The sequence below is a fragment of the Ochotona princeps genome, chromosome 24, assembly GCF_030435755.1.
Source record: "Ochotona princeps isolate mOchPri1 chromosome 24, mOchPri1.hap1, whole genome shotgun sequence".
NCBI lineage: Eukaryota > Metazoa > Chordata > Mammalia > Lagomorpha > Ochotonidae > Ochotona > Ochotona princeps.
The window spans coordinates 28,642,892-28,665,114 of NC_080855.1; the positions used below are offsets into that span (position 1 = coordinate 28,642,892).

The following is a 22,223-nucleotide window of genomic DNA, read 5'->3' on the forward strand; positions in this document are numbered from 1 at the left end:
CTTGGCCGAGTTTCTGACTGGACTTAGACCTAGAAAATTCCAGGGGTTGAGAAGAGGCAACGAATTACAATCCAAGACAACACAGAGAAGGGCGTCCGTCACATGAGCAGCTGTAGGAACAGACTGGGCCTGGTCACCCAGGAAGGCTTTGCCAAGTGCTACTAGAAAGGATGAGAAAGTTCTCTTCCCTTGTGTTAGGTCTGGGCCACTACAACATCACCAGCGCCCCCACCAGGCTGGGAGGAGACCTCGCTGGCGTGCGTGTCATCCAGGTGGCCACCTACGGCGACTGCTGCTTGGCCGTGTCTGCCGATGGGGGTCTCTTCGGTTGGGGCAACTCTGAGTACCGGCAGCTGGCCTCCGTCACTGACTCCACACAGGTAAGGAGCTCACCGCCAGCACGTGGTGAGAAACTTGAACACCCAGAGCAGGAGGCATGGTCAAAGGGGCTCCCCACCACATCATGATGCAGGGTGTTGGTTAGGCCCTCATTGTTGGCACGTAGAGGAGACGGCCCAGGTGGAGTTATGTGTGGTTGTGCCCACTGGCCTATATGTGGGGCCGTGGGACTGTTTCTGGAGTCCCCGGGGTGCCACCATATGCTTTAGGGCACAGTGTAATACACCTGCAGGCAAGTGCCCAATTGGCAGTCTGCTGCTTCCTGGAGACCCCATCTCAGTCTCAGCCATGGGGGGGGGCCTGCCTGTGGCCCCTCCCCTGAATCTGCCCCTTTCTCACGGAGACGAGCTGCTAGCAAGACAGGATTTTTAGCATTTTGTTAAGGAAAATGGCAAACCTAAGCAAAGTGGAGATTGTTACAGAGGCGTTTCTTTCTACTCATCGTCCTAACTCAGCAATTCTCAAACCAAGGGCTTCTTTTTGAAAAACTAGAGCTACAGGGACGGGCACTTGGTGCGGTGCCGAAGTCGGGATGTGTGCTGTGTCAGAGTGCCTGGTGTAAGCGCCGGCTCCTCTGCTCACACACCCTGGGAGGCTGCAGATTACGGCTCAAGGCTGGGGACCCCCCGGCCCAGGGGGTGAGGTCCAGGTTTTCTGACTTTGGCCTAGCCCAACACTGGCTATTCTGGGCATCTGGGGAGTGAATCAGTAGGTCAAATAAAATGGAAATAAACTTTTTAAATATAAATTGAAAAAGCAATTATGTATTTGAATGAGTTACAGGGAGAGGAGGGACGGAGATCTTCCATCTGCTGGTTTACTCCCCACATGGCCACAATGGCTAGGGTTAAACAGGCTGAAGACAGGAGCCAGGAGCTGCTTCTGGATCTCCCCTGTGGGTGCAGGGGCCCAGGCACTTGCGCCATCTGCTGCTGCTCTCCCAGACAAGGGTATACCAAAGATCAGCCACAAAGATGAGAAACAAAACAAAACCAGTTTCCTTGTGGTCTGGCACAGTGGCCAGTAGCAGTGGCAGATTTAGTCCTGAGCTCTCTCTAGTCACCAGAGCAAAGAAAGCATGGTTATTTATTTACTTGAAACTTGTTTTTCAGTGTAACAGCTTTGATACGTGTTTAGAGAAGCAGAGAGAGAGAGAGTGAGAGTTCCCGCCCTCTGGTTCACTCACCCAGTGCCTGCAGTGGCTGGGGCTGGGAACTCAGTCCGGGTCTCCTGCGTGGGTGCCAGGGACCCAGATCCTCAAGCCATCACCTGCTGCCTCCTGGTGTGGGCGTTAATAGGAAACGGAAATGTGGAGCAAAACCAGGACTTGAACCCGGGGTGCTCTGATGAGAGATGCAGGTGTCTTAACCTCTGGGCCAGATCTGTCCCTCCCCCAGGCCCAGGGTGTACATTGTTTCTAAGATCAGTAGAGAGAAGGGGCAGAGGAGGAGGCCTGCTCATCCTGCTGCCCAGGGCCCCAGCAGCAGGGCCTTTCCAGGCCCGCTCTGTGGTGTTGGTCGGGACGTAGGACCGTTGAGCCAAGGCCCCTGCTCTCGCTTGCAGCCAGCCGGTACCCACAGCCAGGCCTTCCCTGCTTCCTTGCCCCGTGGCCTTCTCCATGGGCCAGCTCGTGGCATTGCAGTTGGTCTGAGCAAGCCAGTGGGAGGGCAGGGAAACGCCAGTGAGACAGCTGCCTGTGGCTCGTGATTGGATCTTGGAAGCGACACCCCCTCCTGGTGCTAAGATTAGGAGCCAGCCGCTGGCCACGGATGGTCTTGGGAGTCAGGCAGGAATGTGAGAGGAAGGGGCTGGGGTCTTTGGGAAGTGGCCTACAACAATTGCGTTTTTTTTTCTTTTTCTCTCTGTATTTTAATAATAAATTCCTTTTATTTTTGGTGATGTTCACGTAGCTGAGAAGGATGTATGCCCATGTGGACCACTGATTAGGGTGAGAAAGTTCGAGGAATGGGACAAAGTGGATGAGACAGCTGCCTCCAGTCTCTGTTTCTTCTGGCATCTGGGGAATGTAGAGAGAGAAGGGGAGAGGGCCGCTCCCAGCAGCCCAACTGCATCAGCCCCCAGGAATAGGGGAAGGCCAACTGATGTCACCCCAGGGCCCCTGATGTGGAGCATGCTCCAAGGGTCCTGCCTAAGTGGTTTTGATAGTTCTGAGGTGCTGTTGATTTGTTGCTGTAAGGCTGAGGAAACCCTTCTAAGGTCCATTGGCTGCCACAGTCCACCTTAGAGTCTCGGTTCGTTCGGATGCTTGTCTGGGGGAGCTGTCTAATTTGTTCTGCCCTCTGTGGTACTAGACACCCTCTGCAGGTCTCGGTGAACTGGTTGGCATGTCCCCCATGGGCATCTGGACGTGCTGTCCACGGCAGCATTTCAGCAACCAGGGAGGCCCATTGTGACACCTGTACTCCATGTCGGACCACAGATACTGTGGTGCTCCCCGTAGTTGGAATTCTGAGCTCAGTGGTTCAATTAGTGGGGGTCTATAAAGAAACCTCATCTGAGGTGACCCCCCAGTCCTGACTCTGGTCAGGACTATGGTATGGGATCCGGCTCAGTCTGTCACCCACATCAGCCCACATACACACTCTGGTGGTTGCAGTTGCTGGATCAGTTTTGTCTCCAGCTCCATCTCATACACGAACCAGTGGATGCTGCAGCCCGGCCTAACCTTGCCCACCACACACTCGGCCCTCAGGCACCCCAGCAGAAACTGCATTCCAGTCAGAACGACTTCCAGTGACCCAAACCAGGACACCCTCCCGTCCTTGTTCCTGCACATGCTGGTATGTGCAACAGACTGGTTTGTCTGCATCCCATTCGGCTTCTGTACACACCCATGGGTGCTGCAGCCTAGCTCAGCCCAACTGACTCCACTATCCAGCCCTCACTTACGCTGGCGGGTGCTACTGCCTGTCCAGCCAGGCCCACCTCCAGCCCTGGTTCTCATGCTCACCAGTGGGAGCTGCAGCCCATCGGAGAGGTGCCCACAGTTTCCTTGCTAGGCCTACCCCCCATCCTTGGGTCTTGCACTTTCCAGGTGGTTCTGCAGTCTAGCTGGAGAGGACTTGCCCCCATTCCCAGCACTTGCCGGCTGATGCTGCAGCAAAACCTGACCAGCTTGCACTTACTGTGGCTCCTGCATGCTCACCAGTGGATACAGTTGTTTAGCCTAGCCTGGCTCTCCTGCTAACCCAGCTCACATGCAGGCATTGTTGTAGCTCTGCCCAGTCTGCTCTGTGCTCAGTCTCAGCTCTCATGCTCACCAGCAGGAGCAGTGGCCCAGCAGGGAAGCCCCTGCAGCTTCCCCGCTGGGGTCGACCCCATTCCAGGTCTTACATGTGCTGGTGGGAGTTGTGGTCCAGACTGGCATGGCCTGCCTCGCCTCGGCCTCCAACAGTGGGTGATGCAGCCTGGCTTGGCCCAGCCTACCCCCAGTTCCAGCTCTTGTTGGCAAGTACTATAGCCTAGCCCAGCCCAACCATCCCCCGAGTCCTGGCCCTAATGTGAACTAGCTGGCATTGTGGTCCAACCCGGCCCATCCTGGTTCTCACATCTGCCAGTGGGTGTTATGAACTGGCCTATCACAGTCTGTACCCAGAGTTGACCCACGCATATGCTGGCTAGTACTGTAACCTGGCTTGGCCTCTGTCAGGTTTCCTGCCAGTGGCAGATCTTGCACACAGCAGTGAGTCCTTGGCCCAGCTTGACTTGGTCCACCTCCTGGCCTGGTAGGAACAGCAGCCTTGCCCAACTAGCCCGTACCCATTCTGGCTCTTACTATTGGTTTCTACAGCCCAGCCACTCCTGGTCCACCCCCAGACCCAGCTCTTGCGTGGTTCAGTGGATGCAGAAACCTAGCCCATCCTTTCCTCACCTACCCTGGCTCTTGAGCCCAGCCCAGTCTGGCACACCCCAGACCCAGTCCACAACATACCAAGGGGTGCTGCAGTTGTGTCCAACCCAGTTTGTCACCCCCATTCCAGTTCTTGTTCTCATCAATGGGAACAGCAGCCCAGCAGGGATGTCCCTTTAGCTCCCCAACCAAGCTCACTCCCAGCCACAGATCTTGCACATGCCAGTGATTGTTCTGACCCAGCCTGGCCTTTGCCATCAGATGCTGCAGTCTGGCCTATTCCCAGTCACAACTCTGGCTGGTGGGTGCTGCAGCCCAGCTCTGTCCAGGCTGCTCCCATCCCTGGCTTTCATGCAAACTGGTAGGTGTGATGTTTTTCCCTTTGCTCTGACTTCCGGCTGTGTCTTGGCACCCCTCCAGAGTCCTCCCTGCTGGGTTCTGATGTTCAGCACCACGAGTCAGACGCCCGTGTCCCATGTCGGAGTACCTGGGTTTGGCACTGCCCCCAGCTCTCCGACTTCAGGCCCCAGCCATTGCCACATGGAAGGCAGCAGTGGTGCCTGATGCCTCAAGGCCTTGGCTGCCTGCCACACCCGTGGGAGACCTGTGGTGTTGTCTGTTCCCAGCCCTGGGCCAGCCCTCGCAGACAGGTGGGAAGCAGAGCATGGTGGGAACTCTGGCCGTCTGTCTGCCTCTAAGTTGAGCAAGAGACCTCTCTCCCTCCCTCTCCTTTGCTGGTCATCCTTGCGGAAGGCCTGGCCACCTGACGCGGGCATCTTCAGGTGGCTTTGTAAAAATAAGAAGGACGCGTTGGGGTTGCCTCTCGACGTCCTCCTCTTGCTCACGTTTGCCGTGTGTCTGACGCTGACCGTGACCTGCCACGCAGCTGCTGACCCCTGCACCTGCCCTCGCTCTTTCCTTTCTGTGGGTGCTAACCTGGGTCTCCTTCCTTCGCTGCCTTCCTTTGCCAGCCCCTCCATTTTTTTTTAATATCACGAGGTTTTTTTTTTTTAATTTAAGATGTAATTATTTTTGTTTGAAAGAGTTGCAGAGAGAAGGAAGCAGAGAGAAATGGGGAGATCTTTCATCTGCTGAGGCTTTCCCCAAATAGCCAAAACTGAGCTGATCTGAAGCCAGGAGCTTCTTCCAGATCTCCCACACATGGATGCAGGATCCAAAAATCTTGAACCTCCTCTGCTTTTTCCCAGGCCATCCGCAAGGAGCTGGATAGGAAGTGGAGCAGCCAGGCCTTGAGCTGGCACCTGTATGGGATGCCAGCATCCCATAGGCAGCTGTAATATGCTGTGCCAGAGCCCTGGCACCCTGCCTTCATGTTGACATGTTTTAGAGAAAGGCTTATTTATCTTTTTCTGTTTGTAAGGCAGATTTACAGAGAGAAAAAGAGGCAGAGAGAAAGCTCTTTCACCTGCTGGTTCATTCCCCAAATGGCCATAACAGCCAGAACTAAGCCGATCCAAAGCCAGGAGCCAGGACCCTGGGGTGTCTTCTACGTCTTCCATGTAGGTGCAGGGTCCTAAGGCTTTGAGCTGTCCTCTGCTGTTTTCCCAGACCATAAGCAGGTTCCTGGATGGGAAGTATAGCAGCTGGGACTCGAACACACACCCACATGGGATGCTGGCACTTGCAGGCAAAAGATTAGCCAGTTGAGCTGTCATACAGGTCCCCGCAGGTTTGTTTTCTAACAGTGTGCATCCTTTCTTTGGTTTAGGTCAACGTCCCCCGATGCCTGCCCTTCTCAGGGGTGGGAACAGTGAAGCAGGCTGCATGTGGCGGCACCGGCTGTGCCGTGGTGAACGGTGAGACCCTTATCCCAGCAGCTCAGGGGGCACGGGGGGGGGTGGATTGCCGAGGGCAGGATTGGGGTCCACTAGACTCGCAGGCGAGTGGGAAGAGCTCGTTGGGCAGGATGAGATCCCTGGCGAAGTAGGACTTCCAGGTGGATGGCAGCCGGGGTCTCCAGGCAGGAAGTAATAGGCAGATGAGGGGGGAGAGGTCGAGCTCAGAGCCCGGGCCCCTGCTCCTGGCATTAAGCAGCCGACACCACTGAGAAGCATTGAACTTCCCTAACCAAGCGTCCTGTTGCCCAGCGCCCAGAGCCTCTGGCCAGAAGCATTTGCCAATTTGGCTTATTCTGATCAGTGTGACTTGCAGAGGTGTCAGCAGGTGGCGCTATGTTGAAGTCCTCTGTTTTGGGGCACCTTTGTGGACCACGCTGCCCACTCCTGGGTCCCCTTCAAGACGCAGAAAGTTTGTGGGAGGCTGGCTAGACAGACTCCACAGGTGAGGTTAAGCAGGGGACAGGGGATTATTTGAAATTTCTGGCTGTTCATTCTGGTCAGGAGAGAAGGGGCAGGTCATATGGCTGGAAGCAACACCATTGTGGGGAGGGGGGGTGCAGCCTGGATTTTGGGGGAGCGGACCCCATGCGGTGGGACTCTCTGACCACTGTCTGTGTGTGCAGGAGAAGGCCATGTGTTTGTCTGGGGTTATGGAATTCTTGGGAAAGGCCCAAACCTGCTGGAAACGGCGCTTCCAGAAATGATTCCCCCCACCCTCTTCGGCCTGACGGAGTTCAGCCCCGATGTCCATGTGTCCCACATCCGGTGTGGCCTCAGCCACTTCGCTGCCCTCACCAGTAAGTGACCCAACCTTGCCGGCTGCGGGCTCCAGGCCTCGCCATGTGCTGCTCCCTCCCAGTGGCATGGCGTGGCGTGGCCCAGCCACTGTGTGGATCCTCTGGGAGGGAGGCCGGTGCTGGGGCCCACCTGGCTAGGGGCTGTACACTGTGTGTGTGTGTGTGTGTGTGTGTGTGTTTCCCTCTCATCCTAGAATTTTGTCTCTGCCTCATCGGCTTTGTGGTTGAGCTCATGTGAAAGTGAGTTTGCTTGAGATGTCGGTGGGAGGGAAGGGGCCAGCAGGATAGTGGAGGACACCAGAGGGGCGGCGGGTGATTAGGAAGTGGGGTGGAAGGCTTACCCCGCCTCCTCCCTGGCCAAACCAGAGTCCTGCTCTGAGGCAGGTGTGCGGGCTGGCCACGGCGGGTTTATCAGCCCATCCTGTGGTTGGTGGGCCAGAGCCGCCATCCCTCCCGACTGTCGGGGGAAGGGTTGGTCAAAGGGGGTTCAACACGGAGGCTGCTTCCAGGGCTTGCCTGATACCAAAGCCAGAAAATTCCCAGCTACTCCAGAGAGGCCCTGAGCGGGCGCTTTTGCAAGTTGCCTGCCCGGCTCTGTCGGCTCAGTTTGCTGCGCTGCTCTCGATTAGGCTGCCATGACAGAACCGTCCCTCATTAGCCTCTTTGTCGTTCTCAAGTAAATGAGAGACTTTTTCTCTCTCTTAAGATTTATTTATTTGTATTGGAAAGACAGACTTCAGAGAGGAGAGATAGAAAGGTTTTCCATCCACTGGTTCACTCCCCAAATGGCCGTAATAGCCAAAGCTGAGCTGATCCAAAGCCAGGAGCTTCTTCTGGGTCTCCCAAGCAGGTGCAGGGGCCCAAAGCCTTAGACCATCCTCTATTGCTTTCCCAGGCCCCAGACAGGGAGCTGGATGGAAAGTGGAGCAGCTGGGACATGAACCAGTGCCCATCTAGGATGCTACACTTGGAAGTGAAGGAGTAACCACTTGAGCCATTGCAGTGAGCCCAAGAAACATTTTCTTGTTAAACCTCTGGGCCACTCTTGGCCATGAAACTGGGGCTCATGCTGACCTGGAGACTGCTGGATGGCGGCTGTTGTTCCGGGGTCCTGACCAGCTCTTGTCCAGAGTTTTGGCCCTGACGGGGGACCCCATCACATGTGCTGGCTGCTGCGTGGGCTGTGAGGGCGACACTGCGAGATTTTTTGTTTTTGTTTTTGTTTTTTTTCTCTGACTCCATGCAGAAAAGCCCTGGGGGGCTGCTGCCTTGCCACTGCGACATGGCATGCGACCCTCACAGCCAGCAGTGTCACCGCTGAGCCAGGTATCTGCCCCCTTGGGGACCGTGAGTGGAAAGTCACAGGGATCGATACTGAGCACGGCACTGTGTGCTCTGTTGTTCCAGAGTATTCTAAGGCTCAGCCATATACACTGAACATTTGCAAATGCATATGAAGCGTTTGGCTTGAGTGGTCTCCTCTGTGGGCCGTGACGTCCCAGCCATCAGAGGCTGCCCCTCCTGGAGAGCCTGCCCCGACCCAGGCTCCGTTTGCCTCCCTTTGCAGACCGTGGGGAGCTGTTCATGTGGGGCAAGAACGTGCGAGGGTGCCTGGGGATTGGCCGCCTGGAGGACCAATATTTCCCGTGGAGGGTAAGGCTGGGCCTGGTGGGCTGCTGGATGACCCTTGAGTGTGCTGTGGACTGGGAAGGGTGTCCGCCCGCTGAAAGCTACTGACCCTTAGCAGACAGAGCAGAGGTTTTACGAGAAGGGCAGAGTAGGATGTGTGAGGGGGGGGTGTCTCACACCTGCCCTTGGCCTCAAATCCTCCCGTGGCATGGAAGAGAAGCACCCTGTGTGTGGGAGGGGGGTACCCTGTGGAGCAGGGTTTCTGCCAGGAGGCGCACGTCCTGGCCAGGGAACCCCGGGACTGTGTGGGTTACTTTGCTTGGGCGCGGTGTGGGGGGAGGTGCGGACACAGGTTAGCGAACCGAAGGGCACCTGTGTGGGCAAGGCAAATACCCGCTCCTAATGGCCTGTGTGGGTTGCTAGGAGCCCATCTGGGTCCTGTCACCATGGAGGCAGCACGTTTTGCTCGGTGCCCCCCACCAACCTGGGGCGCCCGTGTGATGGCCAGGGGCTCAGGGCCTGTTTGCAGAGCGGCTGCTGGGACAGGCTCGGCCGAGGCTGACTGCCCTGGGAGCACGGGAGGACGGTGGGACTTGTTTACCAACATCTGTTTGCCTTGTACGCCGAGTCCCTAATGGACTGTGTCCCCGGCCGTGGGCATGGCTTGGCACCTGTTACCTGTGCTTTGCGCCTGGGGCCATCTGGCTCAGGCATGCCCCCCAACAAGCTGAGCAAGCACCCCGGGCTATAGAGCTCCTGGCTGCTGTAACCCAGCCCGGTGGTGAATTCATACCTGCGCACCCCAGCCAGGGCTGTGGACCAGCCGGGGCTTCCTCAGGGGCCTCCCTGGACTTGTACCTGCTACTCATTGCCTGTGGATGCTCTCCCAGGGTCAGGAGACACTGATTAGAAAGTGATACCCTTGTTGAGAGAATGTTTGGGGCACTGCTTTCCCAGGTGTGTCCACACAGAGCAGTGGAGTAGTCGAGACTCAAACTTGTGACCCTGTGGGATGCCTGTGTCCCAGGCCGTGACTTAACCCTCTGTGCCCCCATGCCGTGAAGCCACTCAGCGGGTTGGGTCTCCCTCAGGGAAGTGGGCTGTGTGTTTGGGACCAGGGCCAGGCCCCAGTGCTCCTCAGAGACATAGCAAGCGCTCCTCCTCGAGGCTGGTGGCTACCTGGGACACAGTGATGGAAGCCACCGGGTCAGCAGGACCTGGTTCCAAAACCAAGCCTGGGGCTGGGAACAGGAAGGATCCATGGAGCCATGGTGCCCCCCCGGGGCAAGGCAGGGCCACCTGTCTGGTAGGCAGGGAGCTTGGGGCCATGTGCCCGGGCCGGGGCCAGGGATGCCCAAGTGCGCTGAGCATCAGCCTGCTGCGTGCATGGGCAGCCAGCTGGCCTGATCGTGTTTGCCTGGCTGACATGTCCTAGGGTTGCCTGCTAAGAGGCCAAGGTTGCCTGTGTCCCCGCCATGTCCACTCACGTGCACCGGGCCTTGTTTTTGTTTCAGGTGACGATGCCCGGGCAGCCCGTGGACGTGGCCTGTGGCGTGGATCACACAGTGACTCTGGCCAAGTCGTTCATCTGAGTCTCCCCCGCTGGCGGCTCTGCTGAGGCAGGGGCCAGGCCCGCCGGTGTAGACGCCCGGTGCTTGCTGGCTCCCAAGCCCTCAGCGGGTCCCTGCGGGGGTCCTGGAGTGAGGGTAGCCTCCAACGGGCAGGCCTCCAAGGGGACAGGGACTGGGAGGCAATTCCACACTCCATGGCTGCTTGTGGGTAAGCCATGCTGGCCTCTCGCGTCATGTGCTGCAGGAGACCCTGGGTTTGGGAAAGCTGTAGTCTCCTGGGTCACTGTGTCCGGCTGTAAGGTGTGGGCCGACTCAGGCTCTGGCTCCTTGCAGCGCATCCTCCGCTTTGGACTAGCTGTGCCATGTGTCTGGGACAGGCAGGTTGCAGTTTAGTGGCGGCAGCCAGGCTGGCCACAGCCTAGGGCTGTCCATCACCAATCACCGCAGGCTGGCTGCTGGGACACGCACCCAGCTGGGGATCCTGCCCACGGCTGCCCTGGTAGGCTGGGCTGGTTCTCTCTGCTTGACCTGGGGCCAGGTTTTGTGGGCAGAGTTTGGCCCAGGAGGGGGAAGGATCCAGAAATCTCACACACATACACACACACAAAAACCCCAAAACCCAAAAAGCCCAACCATTTGATTTGGGACCCCAGCTTGTCTCTGTCTTTGAAAATAACTTATAAAAAAATGTCTTTTGGAATAAAAGTCTATTTTTGGCCTTTTGTGTTTTGTAAGGGCTTAAAGAGGTCTTTGTTTTTTTTTCCTCCTTGATCATTTAGAGATTAACCTAAAAAAAAAAAGCTAGGCTTTTGGTAAAGATGCAAAGCAATGAAGAACATTCTAGAAGACCCCTGTGTTCCTGAGCCGCTCCTGCTCTGCTGAGGGTGGTGGGAGAAGACAGCAGTAGGCACGCTGCAGCCTGCCCACCCCGCACCTTCTGTTCATCCACTCTGTAAACACCGTGGGCCGCCCTGGGTACAGGGCCCGTCTGCCATGCTGGGTCATGCAGCTGACACTTCAGGGGTGGAGGAACCACAATGAACGTGCTGGGGGGGGGCAAGTGGACTGTGGGGAAGCCAGAATTGGGGGGCGGGAGTGGGAAGGCTGCGCTTCCAGAACCATCTTGTGTTGCCCATACCCTGCAGGATCATAACGACTGCCCTCCCTGTCTTCATTTTTATTTGAAAGGCAGAAAGATAGCTTCCACCTGCTGGTTCACGCCCCAGATGCCAAGGCACACCACAGCCAAAGCCAGGCCAGGCTGAAGCCTGGTGCCCAGAACTCCATCCAAGGCTTCCGGTGGTGGGTGGCACGCACGGCCCCCAGTACTGGAGCCTCCGAGGGTGTGCACTGGCCGGGAGCTGGAACTGCAAGCTGAGTTGAGCCCAGGCACTCCCAGTACAGGAAGCTGGGCTTCCAAGCCGCGGTGTCACGAACATGCCGAGTTCCCACGCCCTGTTTTACTCTGTGTTAAGCTCCACTGGAAAAGCTAGAGAAGGGGCTAGACACACCTGAGGTCTGTAAGGGTGTCAGCGTGACACAATGCAGTGTGCTCGGCTCCTGATGCCTGTTTGTGCACACCCCAAGAGGCAGCAGGTGACTTGCTCAAGTACAAAGGTAGTGAGCCGGAGGACAGAGCCACGTCACTCCTCCCTCGCCACCCAGTTTAATTCCGGGTAAATACGATGCAAGAACCACACATGGATTTTGAAAGTGTTGTGCACCAAAGTAAGCTGATTTTTTCACTAGTGTTTGTTCTGAAGATTTGTTGGAGTGCCCGCCTGCTGCCAAATGGGATTTTCTTACTGAGCTGCCTTTTTTGTGTTTCTACAAAATGGCTGTAAGTGTCTAAAATACGAGAGCAGTAAGCTTCAAACATGAAGGGAAGATAGATCAGTCTGTCTGGTGTTGGTTTTGAAGCTCTCAGCAGAACACAGGGACACCTAGTCACAGGTCGTGATGAATTAGGCAAAAGTGAATAAACAGTGGCCCCGGTGTGGTAGCCTAGTGGCTAAAGTCCTTGCCTGGCATGCACTGGGATCCCATATGGGCGCTGGTTCTAATCCCGGCTGCTCTTCTTCCCATCCAGCTCCCTGCTTGTGGCCTGGGAAAGCAGTCGAGGACAGCCCAAAGCCTTGGGCCCCTGTACCCGTGTGGGAGACCTGGAAGAGGCTCTTGGCTCCTGGCTTCAGATCAGCACAGCTCTGGCCATTGTGGTCATTTGGAGAGTGAATCATTGGATGGAAGATCTTCCTCTCTGTCTCTCCTCTCTATATATCTGTCCAATAAAAAAGCTTTTTTTTTTTTTTTTTTAAAGTGGGTAAACAGGAAAAAAAAAAAGATTGGAGCTGATCCCTAGGCTGAGGTATCAGCTGACTGCGTGTCCAGGGAGCAATTTTTTAAGTGCTTATTTTCACATATTTGAAAGGCACAGCAACAACAACAAATTTGTTTTCCATCCGTTGGCTCACTCCCCAGATGCCTACAATAGCCAGCACCATGCCAAGCTGAACTCCATTCAGGTCTCCCATGCGGTAGCAGGGCCAAGTACTTGGGCCATCCATCACCGGCTGCCTCTCAGGATGGATGAGCAGGGAGCTGCATCAGAAGCAAAGCAGCCAGGACTCCAACCAGTACTCCCACATGGGTTACAGGTGTCCCAAGCAGCAGCTTAACCCTCTAAAATGTATCACCGACCCCTGGGAACAGGCCTGCTTCAGGCCCGTGTGGTAGCCTAGTGGCTGAAGTCCTCACCTTGCCTGTGCCAGGATCCCATACGGGCACCGGTTCTAATCCTAGCAGCACCGCTTCCCATCCAGCTCCCTGCTTGTGGCCTGGGAAAGCAGCTGATGAAGGCCCAAAGCCTTGGGACCCTGCACCCACAAGGAAGACCTGGAGGAAGTTCCTGGCTTCAGATTGGCGCAGCTCCAGCAGTTGTGGCCACCTTGGGAGGGAACCAGTGGATGAAAGATGTTTCTCTCTTTTGTTCTGTAAATCTAACTTTCCAATTAAAAAAAAAAATCTTTAAAAAACCCTCCAAAACAATATTTTGTTATTCTGACCTAAACCATGATGCCAACTTTAGATGTACCAAAGTTTTCCTATGAGACACTAATCCAGGTGCAGCTCCAGTAATTTGACCTTGGACGCAGCAGGCAGTGTATAGTAGGAGCCATCCTGGGGGTTGTGCCTTCGGTTGGTCCTGGGCTGCTCCTGCCACAGACCAGACGCCCTCCCCTTTCGTGTCTGGGTCTTGGCGTTTGTGCCTTTGTTCCCAGCTCCTGCTGTGTTTGACATGCTCCACGAGGAAGCTGCAGCCTCCTGTTAAGTTCATGGTAGGGGCCATGTGCCAGCCCTGCTTAGACAGATATATATGAGTTCAGTATTTGATAGGCTGAGTGACAGAGGAGACAGAGCTCTTCCATCCCCTGGTTCGCTCCCTAACTGTTCACAGTTTTGATAGAACTGGACCAGTCTGAAGCCAGGAGCCCAGAAGTCCACTCAGGCTTCCCATGGGGGTTGCAGAGGCCCAAGTACTCGAGCCAGCACTTGCTACCTCCAGGTACCTTAGCAGGGAGCAGAAGCAGAGCAGATGTGAATCGAATCGATGCTTCCATATGGGATGCAGAGGAACAGAGGCAGAGAGGAAGATCTTCCATCCAATGATTCACTCCCCAAGTGACTGCAACGGCTGGTGCTGCGCCGATCTGAAGCCAGGAACTTCCTCCGGGTTTCCCACGCGGGTGCAGGGTCCCAAGGCTTTGGGCCTTCATCAGCTGCTTTCCCAGGCCACAAGCAGGGAGCTGGATGGGAAGCGGGGCTGCTGGGATTAGAACTGGCACCCACATGGAATCCTGGCGTGTCCAAGATGAGAACTTTAGCCACTAGGCCACTGCGCCGGGCCCAATCATTTTTTAAAGAATTTATTTGCAAGGCAGAGTTACAAAGCACTGAGAGATCTTCCATCCATTGGTTCACTTCCTGAATGGCTGCAACAGCCAGGGCTGGGCCAGGATGAAGTAAGGGAGTTTTTGTAGCAACACAAAGTGCATTCATACGTTGGTGCCCCTGCCCCTAGCATGTCCGGTCTGGGTTTCTGGGAAAGAAAATCCATCCTGGGACTGTTAAAAACAGAAATGGGGGATGGAAATGCAGAAATGCAGCCCCTTACCCTACCTTGCCATCCCCCAAGGCCCTGGCCAACTGCATGGGCTGCCTGGCTCTCAGGCCAACCACTGCCAGAGGTGGGTGCGATAGCCAGTCTCTCCAAAATGGCCCCAAAGGTGACTGTCACCTGCTGGCTTACGCCTGCTTAGTGTAGCTTCCTTTCCATGCCAGCCAGGCTGGGAATCATGCAAATCAGGGCTGGACCTCCTGGCAACAGAGTAAGGTAGACACCTTGGGGCTGTGATGTCCAATGTCAAGGACCACACACATCTGCACATTAGCCTCAGGCCCCCCAAGTCCCTTGCCTTGAAGACACTGGGAGGACACCCAGGTGGGTGATTCTGTGAGGAAAACGTGGGCAAGTGTTGAGAACCGAAGGCTGCGGCCTGACATGCTGGCAGTGTGAATAAATGCCCTGGAGGCAGCCGCAGCCCAGTGTTGGAGTTGAGGTGTGTCCTTTAGGGGTCTGTGTGTTGGCTGGAGTCACAGCCCTGGGAGAGGGTTGAGGTCAGCTCCACCGCTGCCCGAGGAGGAGTTGCGGTAACAACAAGCAGCGTGACCCTGAGTCCCTCAGCCGCCCCAGGCCCCTGCTCCTGTTGGGACGCTGCCCAGGACCCTGAGTGATGGAGCTGCTCAGTCTTGGACTTGTCACCGGTGGCACAGCGAGCTGAGTCAGCCACTCTCCTTTGTAACAGTACCCAGCCTTTGGTTGCAATCACAGCACTGTGGCATAGCAAGGGAAGCCATCACCGTTGGTGCCAGCATCGAGTCCCCACTGCTCCACTTCCCATCCAGATCCCTGCTGGCGGTCTGGAAAAAGCAGCAGCAGACGACGACGCAAGCGCCTGGGCCTCTGTGCGTGTGGGAGATCCAGATGAAGCTCCTGGCTTCAGGCTGGTCCTGCTCTGGCCATTGTGGCCATTTGGGGAGTCAGTCAGCAGATGGGAGATGTCTAACTCAGCCACTGAGACTTGGGGGCAGCCTTGGGTGAATGCTCTGGCTTCAGGTGCCACCTCTGGGGTCCAGGGTGCTGTGCTGGAAGCCTGGCCAGTGTCTCCCACCCTTCCATCCCCCAAAATGGGGAAAGGCAGCAAGATGGGAATGGGAAACAGGCCTGGAATGACGCGTACACGTTCAGACCACCACGGACGCACGTCACGTCTTTTTTCTTCTTCATTTTAATGAACACTTTACAAAGTACAAAATATACTGTCTTTTTTTTTGCGGGGGAACATTAGGTACTTTTTTTTTCTCCATCATACAGTACATGAGTCTAGAGGGCTTATGGGAGGGCCCAGGGGTGGGGTGGGACCACCAGTTCCCCTCCCCCCCAGACCTGGGACAGTGGATGTGTCTTCTGTTGCTGGTGACCCAGGCATGGCATGTGGGTGGGAGGGCTAGAGGGGTGCGGCCAGGACACACCTGCCCTGCCTTCCCCCAGACACAGCTTCCCCCGCCAGCATCCCCCTCCCCAACTCAGGGTAACGGAAATGATTTTGGCATAGAGCAACAACAGGAGGACTCAGGGATTTTTCTTTTCCCTTTTCTTGGGGGAGCCAACCCTGCTCAACTCTGGCTTTTCTGAATGTGGGTAAACTTAAGCTGTGCAAAGGAGACTGGGCTGGGCCTGGACTGTGTCGGCTCCTGAATTCTGCCTGCTTCCTGTCCTCCCCCACCAGGCTAGGACGAGTCCCTGTTGGTGAGGGGATGTCTACCCCCATGACCTTGCCTTCAGGACACCTGGTGCTCCTGAAGACAAGGTGGGCAGGTCAGTCAGGTGGGAGCAGGGTGAGGCTTCCTGCCACGGTAGCCCCCTATCTCCACCCCCAGCCACCTCTATCCCTGAGCCTCTGAATACCTGGGCTCAGGTGTGAGCTCTGTACACGCACATACATGTTCTAGCATACGGACATGCTCACATACACCTATGTTTGACAGACATGCACACATCCGCCTCCTTGACTCCCCCAGGGGCAGGGACCACCTGCACTTGCAGCCCTCACAGCCTCCTGTGTGCCACAGACCTGCCCCGATCTCCACCTTCCCCCCAAGGCAGCCACCTTCCCAGGGAGGCCTGGAGACCAAAGCTCCCGACCATGCCCCATCATGGAAAGGGTTGCACGGGGTCTGCTGTGCCTGCTTAGTTCCCCTAGCTGCCCAGCTGCCACTGTGCCTCTCTGGGCCTGATGCTGCGGACTGACCCCAGCTTCGGAAACTCTTGGTCAATAAGCTCCACACCCGGCGCCCCGACACTGTTGGGGGGCCTCTTCCTGTTGGTCCCAGTGTTTCATTCTACCCCTCGGGAAGGCCCCTCCTTGTCCTGGGGCCAGATTTTGAAACCCAGCTAAAAGGCAGGACGGGCTGGGGGTGCGTCCTTAAAGAGATCTGTCAGGTAGACGGGGTCAGGGCTGGGACAGGAGCTGGATCAAGCCCTACCAGGCTAAACCCTGGCTGATCAGCACAGCCAAGGTGCCCAGGCCTGGGACAGGATGGATGCTGGTGCTTTGGGAGGCATCTTGGGAGAACAGGGGCTCTCCTGCCCGGCCGTGTGCCTTGAGCCAAGGCTCTGGCGGCCTCCCTGGATAGAGGAAGGGGCTGCAGAGCTGGCCATGCCTGAACCTTGGCTGAGTCAAGGTTGGGGGCTTGAGGTTCCCCTGTGCGGAGAGGTGAATGGGAGAGGATCCTGATCACCAGAAGAGGGGTGGTCCCTGCTCAGGCTCTGTCCAGGCTGCAGGGTGCAGGGCTGGGGAGGTGAGCAGCGAGGGTGGAGTTCCGACTCCTGGACCTTTCTGACCAGAGCCCCTGATGCTCAGCAGGCAGCTCGGGGCTCGGCAGCCTGTCCTGTCCCTGCAGACCCTACAGGGGGTGTCCCCTCCCTATTTTTCCTCAGCAGGGCCAGGCTGGGGCAGGTGATCTGAGACCAAGGGCTTCAGAGAGACCCTCACACCCAGCAAGCCAGGCCATGGCAGGTGGCATGGGAAACAGACAAGGGTAGCTGGCCCCAGGGAAAGCCACCCCCAGCCCCAACCCAAAAGCGGATTCCACAGAGAGGTGACAGCACACAGAGGACACAAATAAGCAGGAGGAAGGTGTGGGAGAAGCACAGGGCCCCCTGTGGCCAAGAAGTGGGGTCCCACACACTAATATCAAGGTCACGCGCGCTTTTGTCAACCGGTCCCCAGGAAGAGACCTGGGAGGAGAACCTGAGATCTCTAAGCTTGCAGGTTAAAGAAAAAAATCAAACAAAACAAAAAACCAAAACAAACCCAAACCACATGTGCCAGGTGAGCCGCCAGCAGCGAGGTCACCAGGTCTGGGTGTGGAGGCGGGGGAAACTCCGAGCGGGGGTGCGGAGGGTGCTGTTCTATTCCAAACTCTGAGGGCCAATGTCCCCTGCCCTCTGCTCAGAGCGGACAAGGAGGTGCAGGGGCAGTGGGGGGCCCAGACTCACGCCCAGGCCGTGGCAGGCCCTGGATGCTGGCTGCTTGGGTTGCTGGCTTCGTTTTTCTCTCTGGTCAGGTCTCAAGGAACCCTCCCTGGGCTTCTCTGGTGACCATATTGCCCATATACTTCAAGGTAAAATAGACGGCGGCTTGGGAAAACAAAACAGAACAAAACAAAAAAAAACCCCAACAACAACAACAGAAAACCATGCCTGCAGGCGCGGGCCCACTCCCACGCGCACACAGTATATATTAACGTCTATATTGCTCAAGTATATATGCTATGTACAGTATACAGCTCTATCAACATAAAACACAGGTATTTATAGATGTGGACAGCGGACAGGTCCGAGGAGGTCTAGGGACATACGCCGTGGGTGGGGGGCAAGGGAGGGGGTGACAAGGGGCTGCTGCTCGCCTGGCATGAAGGAGAGGCGAAAAAGCGACGGATGAGCCACGGACAAGCAAGGCCTTCCGAGGTCAGAGGGGGGGACACTTCCGCCACTGCCAGGGCCACCTTGTGGGACCAGCAGACAACAGCTAAGATTTGGTTTATTTTGGGAGCTTTTGTGCAAAAAGAATGAATTCATCCAAAACAAACAAAACAAAAACAAACAAAAAATCCACAAAACCCAAGGGTGGGTTTCTCACAGGAGTGGCTGGTCCCACGCAGCCCCCCAGGGAGCCTGAAGAAGAGCTCCCCTCTCTGACCCACCCTGGTGGGAGAAGGGGGCGGAAGGACCCACAGACCACCATTGGCGGAACAAGCAAAACCCTCTCTGACCTTCCGGCAGCAGCCCAACTCGGCTAGGCCCCAATATCAACGAAACAGCAGGTCCTGGGCCTCCTGGGCAGGAGCTCCCCAACCTGGAGGGCTGCCACTTGCTGCCCAGCTCTCTGTGGCCTTGTGGTCTGACAGAACCAGGCTGGCTTGGGAGGCCCAGAGGGAAGCCCCCGGCCCCCTCAGCTCGTACCAGATCCCTGCCCCTAGCCCCCACGCACCAGGGAGGGTCACTGCTCACATCTGTCCCTGGGCACGGTGCTGGGCAGGTAACGCGGAGCTCCTGAGGCCCCGCCCTGCTTCATCTCCCGAAAACAGCAGCGAGACCGTTGGCTGGCAGCAGCCCGGGCACAAGTACGTTAAATAAAGAACTAAAGCAAAGCACGGGTTCGTCTATTAAGGCTCAGTTAAGCTGCCTCCCAGGTTAAATGCTCCTGAGCGCTGTGGCCCCAGGTACAGGGGGGGCAGGCAGGCAGGGGCCTGGGGGCAGAGACCTTGCATGACCCCAGGGAGTGGGGGACAGGGCAGGGGGGTAGGACCATGGGGGAGCCCTGTGCTGGTCTAGATCTAGGAGGCTGGGGATGCCCCCGTCAGGGGAGCTGAGGCTCTGCCTGCCCGAGCAGGCTCTAGGGGACAGCAGGAGGACAGGGGCTGGCACTCCAGGCTGCTGGGTCTCCTGGGACTCCCTCCTGGCCAGGACTGAGGCTTGACAGGGGAGGGCGTGGACAGGGTCCCTCTCCACAGTCTCGCTGTGTGCGTCCGAGGGAGCGGGCACAGAGCTGGTGGACACTGAGGCCATCCAGGCTTCTCCAGGGGTCCACACACTCACTCGGCCCTACTCAGCCACCAGGCGGCAGGAGACGCTGCCCAGCTGCCACTTCCACCCATGAGTGGTTCCCGGCCACCCCCTCCAAGCCCAGCTTATCTTTTCGGGGGTGAGGCTGGAGGGGGAGGGATGGGGATCATGGCTGGAGGACCTGGGGACTTGGGGCAGGCAGGAAGGAGGGCCTGGGGGAGGCCTTGGCTTGGGCCCCAGGCCTGGAGGGGTCACAATCGGGGAGGTCTTAGAGGCCCCTGCCTTGGAGTCTCTGAGGCCGATTTTCCAGTCCGTGGAGAAATACTGCGAGGACGATCTTGGGGCGGGGGCTGGGCCCGGGCCCGGCACGCTCCTAGTGCTTCTCAGCCTGACTGACCTGCAGGGCGCTGATGACGCCACTGATGTTCTCTTCCGGTACCTGGGCAGGGGAAGGACACCCGCCCGCCCGCCCGCCCGCCCGCAGGTGAGCTGTGACCACGCCCCAGCCCCCGCCCTCGAACTCCACTCCCAATGGGAGCCCAGAGCCCGGCCATTGCCCCGCCCCCATGGACCCAGGACCCCGCCCCCAGCGCTGGCCCCGCCCCTAGCCCCCACTCACCAGTGCATGGTCGAACTTGAAGGTACTGATGTAGTAGGCAGGGATGTCTGCCGCAGCCAGGGGCTCGGAGATCTGGGCCACGATGCCGCATTCATCTAGGAGGCAGGGCGCATTCAGATGCCTCGGCCTGGCTGCTCCGCCTGCAAGGTCCCTCAGCAGGCAGTGTCCACCCCTCACCCATCCCCAGAGCCCTGGGGTTTGGCTCTTAGCTTCCTCTTCCGCCTCCTCGCCTTCCTCCTCTGAGCTTAGTGTGACCCCGTGCCCTGCGAGGCTCACCAAATCCCAGTGGCTGCCCGCCGATGCGCACCATCTTCCACAGCTCCCTGGATGCGCTGGTGAACAGCAGGTTCCCAGGAAACCTACGTGGGGTGAGAGAGGGGGGCCCCCTCGAGATTAACCATACATCCCTCACCCACCCTGGTGCTCCCCCCCATGAGGCAGGGCCAGTCTTCAGGTGCAGCTGAGACAAGGGGGCAGCTGGCCTGATTCACTCAACGGAAACAGCTGGGGGTGGGGTGGGCTGGGTGGGATTCGGGCACACATGGCCCAGGGGCTGTGGTCCCCCACACCCTTCCCATGGCGGGCACTGTGCTAGTCCCCCATCCCCTCTCACCTCTGCTGGGTCTGCACGTCCATCACCAGGGAGATGTAGCCCTCGATGAGGGAGAAGGAGAAGAAGCGGATGTGGCCGCAGTCTTCGCCAGTGGCAGCCATGGGGTCCTTCACTCTGGGGGGGCCAGGGAGTGGGTGAAGGGGCACTAAGACAACCTTGTCCCCACCCCCTGCCCTGCCTCCCTGGTGTTCTTAGCGACATGGGGTGGCATTCATGGGGTCAGGCACCACACTTCACAGGGCTGCTGGCGTCTGTCCCATGAGGCCACCTTCCAGGGCAGCTCCATGCCTCCCCCCCTCAGCCGGCAGTCCTGGGGTCCCTACCCATTGGAGTAGAACATGACGTCCATGAGGAGGGTGGCAACAGTGGGCAGTGTGTCGGGGTCCAGGCTGGTCACACAGAACCTGTTGCTTGGGCTGGACAGTGGGTGGATCACTGGCCTCTGGACTGCGGGAGGGAGAAAGACAGGGACACTGCAGCCAGGACAGCGTGGGTGGTCCAGGAAGAGGGTCCTGAGATGCAACCGCCTCAGGCAGGACCCAGAGGAGCCTTCTCAGCTTCCATCACCGCCCGTGGTGCTCCTGTGACTCCGCCCAGGGGCCCCTGGGCCTTTGCATGTGCTGCTGGGGATAGATTTTCCCTGCCCACACCATCCGGCTCCGCTCCTACCTGTTCCCCAAACTCTGGCTCAGGCCCAGGCAGACATGAACAGCCGAATCCAGCCAGGTCATGCCTGGTGCTCGGAGGACAGAAACCTGTGCACCCGTGGGGCTCCGCCCCTGCCCCGCCCCTGCCCCGCCCCCCACTCACCCATCTTGGGCTTCACGAAGCCGTTGGTGATGCTGAGGCTCTCAGCGGCTACCGTCTCGCCATTGACAACCCGCAGGATGGTGAACTCTGATGACAAGGTGTGGGTGACAAAGGGCAGGTCCCGCTCGCGTACCTGCAGAGGGTGGGGTGGGTTGAGGCAGGTGGAGCCATGAGCATCCCGCAGGGAGCCCAACCCGTCCCCGCACCCAGAAGCAGGAGGAGATTGGTGGCGAGAGTGACATACTCACCAGGATGAAGTCCGTCTGGTAGGTGGACAGCATGAACACGGAGATGTTCTGGTCGGCCAGCGGGGCGATGACCGACTTAGCGATTTTGGTCACACCAATGGGCTGGGAGCTGGAGAAGCTGCCGCCACCAGACACCACGTTCAGGGCCAGCCAGGTGGCATCCGCCACGCTCAGGTGCTCGGAGGAGGGCAGCTCTGGGGAACGGGAAACAGACAGAGAAGGTGGCTCCGTGACTGCTGGGGCCCCGCGCATCCCTGGAGGCTGGTGAGGAGCGCAGGGCTGAGACCGGCCAGCTCTGGCACCCCAGACGTGCTGTGTGATCTTGGTTGGCCCGTCCCTCTCTGGGCCTCAGTGCTATCATTGGTTAATCAGGCAAGATGAAACAGGCGCTTGCCTTGGAGCCCATGGGAAGCAGCTTATCAATACTCAGCCTCAGCTTCTGGGGCTGGAACCTGACGTCCTATGTTACCTCCTGGTCTTTACAGCCCTTGGGGAGTTGTGTGCCACTACTGGGCCACGGGGACAGACCTGCAGCTTGCAAACTTGGGGTGGAGGTGGGAGTCCTGGGTCTCCCTCCCAGTGCAGCCAAGCCTGCGCCTTGGGTGTCTTAGCAAGGATGC

The 22,223-nt window shown here is 57.6% G+C and overlaps 2 protein-coding genes across 3 annotated transcripts in view; one reads left to right on the forward strand and one right to left on the reverse strand.

Moving 5' to 3' along the window:
• Positions 1–20,409, forward strand: part of RCC1L (RCC1 like) — a 31,748-nt gene extending 11,339 nt beyond the window's left edge. For both annotated transcript variants that reach the window (XM_058680477.1, XM_058680476.1), the window contains exons 7-12: positions 199–380; positions 6,000–6,087; positions 6,753–6,926; positions 8,494–8,579; positions 10,070–10,193; positions 20,398–20,409. In XM_058680477.1, the coding sequence (XP_058536460.1) occupies positions 199–380; positions 6,000–6,087; positions 6,753–6,926; positions 8,494–8,579; positions 10,070–10,147 (608 nt within the window). In that variant the 3' untranslated portion in view covers positions 10,148–10,193; positions 20,398–20,409. The remainder of the gene's footprint in view (positions 1–198; positions 381–5,999; positions 6,088–6,752; positions 6,927–8,493; positions 8,580–10,069; positions 10,194–20,397) is intronic.
• The window catches only part of CASTOR2 (cytosolic arginine sensor for mTORC1 subunit 2), a 36,748-nt gene continuing 33,759 nt past the window's right edge, over positions 19,235–22,223 (reverse strand). The window contains exons 3-9 of the mRNA XM_004587017.2: positions 21,604–21,797; positions 21,356–21,488; positions 20,869–20,992; positions 20,546–20,659; positions 20,209–20,291; positions 19,933–20,027; positions 19,235–19,752 (exon numbers count right to left, since the gene is read on the reverse strand). Of these exons, the coding sequence (XP_004587074.1) occupies positions 19,687–19,752; positions 19,933–20,027; positions 20,209–20,291; positions 20,546–20,659; positions 20,869–20,992; positions 21,356–21,488; positions 21,604–21,797 (809 nt within the window). The 3' untranslated portion in view covers positions 19,235–19,686. The remainder of the gene's footprint in view (positions 19,753–19,932; positions 20,028–20,208; positions 20,292–20,545; positions 20,660–20,868; positions 20,993–21,355; positions 21,489–21,603; positions 21,798–22,223) is intronic.